We start from the raw sequence: 6,993 nt of genomic DNA, 5'->3' as shown, positions 1-6,993 counted from the left end.
GTTTCCAGCTACAAAAGCCATTTACAACATTAACAATGTCTACACTGTATTTCTGATCAATTTGATATTATTTTAATGGACAAAAAATGTGCTTTTCTTTCAAAAACAAGGAAAATTCCAAGTGACCCCAAACATTTGAACGGTAGTGTACCAATAACTCGCTTTGTCAAACAGCAGTTTCTCTTATCACTATTAATGATGGCTAACATGATACCATCCGGTATCAATACATTTATTTCAAATAAAGCACTCTGGACTTTCAGATTAGCTATATTTAAAAATGGGAATATCATATTTTACGTCATTTAGCAGACACTCTTATCCAGAGGGACTTACAGTAGTGAATGCATACATTTCATTTTTTTTTTCTACCCGTACTGGTCCCCCGTGGGAATCGAACCCACAACCCTGGTGTTGCAAACACCATGCTCTACCAACTGAGCCACACAGGACCGTATGGCATTTTTGACTTTACAGTGTATAGCTAATTAGTATATAATCCATTGTTTTTAGGCATCCTATCGCTGTGTGTGAACCAGTACAATTACATTTTGAATCTAATGCTGCGATCAACTATATATATGTCACAGAAGACTGAAATATAACAAAAAATATGAAAGATCATTCCACCCATGAGGTCAAAGAGGGTGCTTTTGTCATTGACTGAAGGAAAGGGCTACCCTGAATGATTGTGGTATATTTGATAGAAAACAATCTGGTAGAAGTGAGTCTTGGGTTTTACCAGAAGATGGCACTGTGTGTCTTGATTAGTTTGTCCTTAGGCAGCAGCAAAACATTGTTGGCTAATTCACTTTGAGTGGGGAAACACTGTTGTCTCCATTTCCCTATAATGTAATTTCTTTGACAAAATGTCATTGTCATTCAGTTTCTCACTTTTCACAAATCTATAATTGGGTTTAAATCCTTGACATATTTGGAAAATGTGATTAAACCAAGAGATAGACATTGTGTACTATCACTCTCTTTGTTTACCTATGAACCATGTTTAGGCAGCCAACCGAGAGTATAGCGTGATAAATCAGGCTGACATCTTACTGAAAATATCCCCATAGTTCTGGCCTTATACAATGGTTGCATTCCAGGTCATCTTTTCTGCAGTCGTGCTGCACAGATGATCAGATCTCACAACCACATTAATATGATATAGCAATCTTCTGCGATGCACAGCATGACTACATAAAGACGACTTGGAACGCCATCTACAATATGTAATTCCACCTCTCGGTGAAGTTTACCCCAGGTACAGAACTAGAATCAGCTTTCCCTCCCCCAACCACAAACCATTATAAAGGGGAAAATGCTAAACTGACCCAAATCAGCATCTAGGGGCAACTTCACCCTACACCTAATACAGCCCTGCTGTCCTAACTGAATGTAGCATGTATGTGAACATGTCTCTCTCTGTGATTGCAGTGCTTCATCAGAAGCCACTGATGAGGAAGTATAATCGGTGAAAAGGTGAAAGGTCAGGATGACGACAGTAGCCGCGGAATATGAGCACATGGAGATCACGCAGCAGTACAGCAGCAGCGACACGGTCAACAACCGCTGGGATGAGGAGTGGGACAACGAGAACAGCTCAGCTCGCCTGTTTGAGCGCTCGCGCATCAAGGCCCTGGCAGGTGAGTGAGGCAGAGAGGAGAGGAGTTAGTGCCAAGAAGGATAACCCCTGTTGTTGGCATTGCATTCACTTAATCTCATAGAATAGCAATGGTCGTATTATGATGTACACCTAGACTTCGGTTCAAATACTATTCAAAATAGTGTAGCTGTGCTTGCCTGATGCAATGAAACCAATAAAAATTATGGCAAAAGTGCAAACCCCACCCACCTGGCACTCCAGGCAGGCATAGCAAACGCTCAACGTAGATGTTGGCAGACAGATACAGGAAGATAGGGAAGAAACCTCTTTGAAACTGCCTGGCAACCACATCATTCATTTGTATATAGATCAATGTGTGTTGAGAAATTCAACTGAGAAAATAAGAAATGATAATTTGGTGCAATTATTGTTGGTGGATTGACATGACATTTGGTAATAGTAGAATGGTTGTGACTTTCTATCATTGAGCTGTTTTAAATGAGAGATTAGGTACAAAATCCCCATGGCAAGGTCATGTAGGCTTACTGGAACAGAGAGAGTTTCATTAGGTAAATGCCTGCGCAGAACCAGCAGCCAACCCTGCAATTGAGCAAAATGTTTTGACAAGAGAGAAAAAATGATCAAAAATAGAAATGAGAAAGTGTTCCTTGGTTTCTCTTCTTGCTGGCCGGAGACCGCAAGCTGTTTTGAGAACTCGAAAAAAAAAAAGCCCTTGGCATTCCGATGAGCATCCTGCTTATCACATGACTGTGTTTTCCTGCATTCCTGCCCAGCGGAGCATACGCCTCTCCCCCACCTCCACTTGCTTCAGTCAAGAGTGTCTTCAATGGCTACATGAACACGTACCTACTAGAGGCCCTTCAAATCCAACCTAGTAACCAGGCGCCCTGGGTTGAATCAAAAACTGGTCATTCTGCTATTAAACTTTGTTCTGCAATAAAACTTTGTAAAATGAGAATGAAGTCAACGGCATATGAATTCAAGCCATTTGATTGAAGAGGGCCCGCTTGATGTTTACAGTAACGGTGTTGCATCTGAGGGACATCATTACATTCCCAGTGGCTTGGTAACTCTGTAACCACCCCTGCCCACACGCCACATGAGCAGCCAACATACTCTGTTAAAGTTGCAATATGCAGAAATCGCTCCGCCATTTCCTGGTTGCTAAAACTGTAATAGTTCGCCTGATTTCAGTTTATGTGACAAAATAAGCTAATATAGTGTAGAGAATCATTGTAGCTTAGTTTTAAGGTAGCTTAGGCCTATGAAGCGCTGTCTGACTGGTAAAATATTATGAGGTCTTGTGAAAATTACATAAGTTTAAGCCTATCTTTAACTGAAAGATGTTTATTTCCTCGAGCGCTTTTGTGGTCACTGTGTGGTCACAGTGTGTCAGCCGTTTTGTGATTAGCAACAGTTTATATTTGAGCCTCTGCCAGTGCCACACATTAGTGGAGATTTGAATGTGAGAGGGAGATTGAGATTGGACATTGTCTACCGTAACTACGTCGAGATGTCGTAGTAGGCAATTCAATGTACAGAAGCCATGCAAGTAGCCTAAGGAATGTTTTCTATTGGGGACTTGAGAAGGCATAAATATTTATTATAATTTAACGGGTTCTCAACATTGTTTGTCCCAGGAAACAAGAATGGGTTTGGGTGGGAAATCTCAGGAAATCTCACTAGCCCGGTTCCCTGCTATTAAACCCTAAGTAAGCCTTGGACAACTAAGCCTTGTCCGAGCCAGAAGAGTACATAGGGCAGGAGCCTATATCTCCTGGTCCAGTAGCGTGAGACAGCTTGATTTAAAAGTATACCCCCTGGACAGGACGCTAGTCTGTTGCAAGGCCTCACCCCCAATCCTTAAAGCTATAATGCTAAGTGCCAAGCAGAGAGGCATCATTATTTAAAAAAAAATGTTAGTCTTTGGTATGACTCGGCTGGGGATCGATCTTCCTACCTTCCAATTTCAGGGCGTTCAACAGTAGTGGAAAAAGTACTAAATTCACCTTAATATAGAAAGTTACTCATGTAAAAGTGAAAGTCATCCAGTAAAATACTACTTGAGTAGTAAGTCTAAAATGATTTGGTTCTAAATATACTTAAGTATCAAAAGTAAATGTAATTGCCAAAATATTAAGTATCAAAAGTAAAAGTATATTTAATTTCAAATTCCTTATAGTAAGCAAAGCAGATGGCACCAGTTTCTTGTTTTTAAAATGTACGGATAGTCAGGGTTACATTCCAACACTCAAGACATCATTTACGAATGATGCATTTATATTTAGTGAGTCTAAAACGACATAAGTAGTACGTTAACGTATTTTTACTTAAGTTCTTTTGTTGGTAAGTTGGTAAGCTTTCAAACTCACCTCTTATGACCAATGTCCACAAGCAAGCATTGCTTCGCCTAGCAACGCTAGCTTCTCCCAGAGTGGCTTACCATTTGGGTTCTAGCAAGCCGACAGCATGCTAGGTAGTGCTAGGTATCAACAGCCAATCCAGTAGGGGCTAGAAGCTATAGTGAGCTTCGATTGATCAACCACGCCACCACATCGCCGGACATTTGCATAAAATGTAGCTTTCCCCGACTTAAGTCCCACCCTTTTCACGCTCTGTTTGACAAGCTTTTCTCGTCTTACTAACTTCAGTGTGAGCCGCTTCTTTCCAAAAATGAATGGTCTCCGTCATTTTGTCAGAGGCCATCGCTGAAGGGGATATTGCCGGTTATACACGCTGCTTGCTGGGCAAGTTTTCCATCCTGTTTGATTAGTGGAGCCAGTAACACTTTACATTGAGTTGCTCTTATACTTGTGCAGTAACACTGTAATTACACCAATATAAACGTTGGATTAACGTGTTGTTACAATGGACTTCAATAATTGCATTTTAAATACATAGTAATGAGTTTAGCTGTTTTTTTTTTTGTAATACTGCTCAACTTCATTTCTATGCAATTACTAAGGTATTAAAATATTACACAATTATTTTGTAACAACAATGTTGTGACTGTAGTAATTGCAGGGTTACTACACAGGTATAAGAGCAACTTAATGTAAAGTATTACTGTGAAGCCAGATTGGAATGTACACATCTTAAGTGAGGGTCTTTATTTTAATTATTGATTAGACAGAATAACTGATGTGAACACATGGGGAAGTGTAAAGCAGTGGATTGTGGGTAAATTATTTGGTATTTGGCATTTGTTAAGATTCCCATTAGCTGTTGCGAAAGCAGCAGCTACTCTTCACACACACACACACACACACACACACACACACACACACACACACACACACACACACACACACACACACACACACACACACACACACACACACACACACACACACACACACACACACAATCTTAATTTGACCCTGCTTCTCTGCGACAACAGAGTGATCAAATTAAGATAGGAGACCTGCATACAGATCTGCTATTTCAAGGTAAGTCAGCAAAGCAAGGTTTATTTTGGTGCATACATTTTCCACTCACTGCAAATCTGTGGGCTTGGCCATTCTCCATGAATTGTTCTGACCTCATTCTTTGTAGCATCATGTGAAACTTTTGAGAAGAGGCTACTTCATGAGCTCAGTGAATGCCCTATTGTTTCACATCCAACTAAAATAAAAGCATATCTACATTAACTTTGCCACAAAGAAAAGGAATGGATGACTGTCATTTTTATGAACAACTCAATTTGACATTTTAAAGAGATTTCACTCTCAAGTGTTTGGTATTTTCAATTTGTCTGATTATCACAGAGGTTGACCATCACACAAACCCACCCAGAAACCGACAACCCTATGTCACCACCCTATTTCCTTTCTCTGTTTCATAGACATTCCTATGAGGTGAGTCATGTGGAAGGACGTGTGTATTTTTCTTGACTAAGAATCTGATTTAAAACCATGCGTTACAAGTCTAGATGAAAAGGCGTGTATCAAGAGGTTATGGAAGAATAGCCCTTAGGCAGGCTATGGCCTTGTGGATACCTTGTGACCAAACCAAGGAAGTCTTTAATGTCTCGTTTGTTCCATTTACAGTTCACACATTTTTTGGGGGCTCTGTACAACTAGGAATGCATATTCATCATGTGTTTTTACCCATTGTATATTTGTTCAAATATTTTTTTTTACCACTCCCTTATGCTTTATTGTGACACAACAAATGTAATATTATTTAACACATAATAATCTAATTTATATTATGGGAATTATAGTGTTCCTCAATAAAACTGCCCAAGCACATGAACTACTGGGATCTACATCTAAGGATCTACATCTAAGGTTGGGCAGACAGACGGACAGGCAGACAGCAGAAAGACAGACAGACAGGCAGACAGCAGAAAGACAGACAGACGGTGTCCTTTCTGGTCTTTTCTCATTCCCTGTGTCCATTGTCGTAATGATTCGATTTGCAAGACTCGTGGTACTGAGATGAGCATGAATTCATAACATCATGAGGAGTAGATATAAGGCAGCATATCTGTGGCCTCCTCCTTTGCCACAAGGCTTTCTCATGAACAGGAGGACAAATGGGGTATTGTTGATGGTGCTGCTATGTAGCAAAAATACTCTGCGGCAGAGAACTCCTGAGACTGCCATGAATATAAGGCTACATGGTTGAGTCAGTGGCTAAATCCAAGGGGGAATCATTGTGGAAAACATTTTGTCAGAGCCTAGTCTTGTATGGTATGGATTTAATTTGGTTGTATTTACTAGGATTATCTGGACTTTACTAATGATTTTTTTTTTGTGTGACCAGCTTTTTTTATAAAAATGTTTATTATTGGGGGTGTGGGGTACAGGTACAACATAAGGTTTTATGTCATTTCGTATTCAGTTCACATCATATTAACCTGTGGGCTGCCACTCAAAAATAAAAATAAAACATTAAAAAATATACATAAATACTAAGTATTGATCATTATGATCATATTACAGAGTTAAAAGGTAATGTTGTATGTAAAGGAAAATAAACAAAAAGAAGTGAGCCTCCACCCCCAACCTCCCATCCCATCCCCCAACCCCACCAATCCAACATGTCTCCATCCAACGTAAAACCTTTCCTTGGTGTTAAATACAGTCTGTGAACAAACTTAAATGTATAGTATAAATTGATGGTTCGGATCACGGGATGCCAAGTTCCATATTCTGTTTCAGTTAAAGGGTTGTACAGATTCACATATATCTGTGGACCACACTTTTTTAATGACTAGCTCAGAATATGAACTTTCCAAAAGTTGTTTATACACTGAGTATACTAAACATTAGGAACACCTTCCTAATATTGAGTTGCACCCTCCCCCTCTTTTGCCCTCGGAACAGCCTCAATTCGTCGGGGAATCGACTCTACAAGGTGTC

General features: G+C 39.9%; 1 protein-coding gene across 3 annotated transcripts in view; it reads left to right on the top strand.

The window, feature by feature from the left end:
* LOC106565001 (spectrin beta chain, non-erythrocytic 1) overlaps positions 1-6,993 on the top strand; it is a 103,325-nt gene that overhangs the window by 23,272 nt on the left and 73,060 nt on the right. For all 3 annotated transcript variants that reach the window (XM_045691321.2, XM_045691324.2, XM_045691322.2), the window contains one exon: positions 1,435-1,643. In XM_045691321.2, coding sequence (XP_045547277.2) covers positions 1,493-1,643 — 151 coding nt within the window. In that variant the 5' untranslated portion in view covers positions 1,435-1,492. The remainder of the gene's footprint in view (positions 1-1,434; positions 1,644-6,993) is intronic.

The sequence above is a fragment of the Salmo salar genome, chromosome 12 (genome assembly GCF_965601325.2).
Source record: "Salmo salar chromosome 12, fSalSal1, whole genome shotgun sequence".
Taxonomy (NCBI): Eukaryota; Metazoa; Chordata; class Actinopteri; order Salmoniformes; family Salmonidae; genus Salmo; species Salmo salar.
This window is presented reverse-complemented; position numbering and strand designations above follow the sequence as displayed.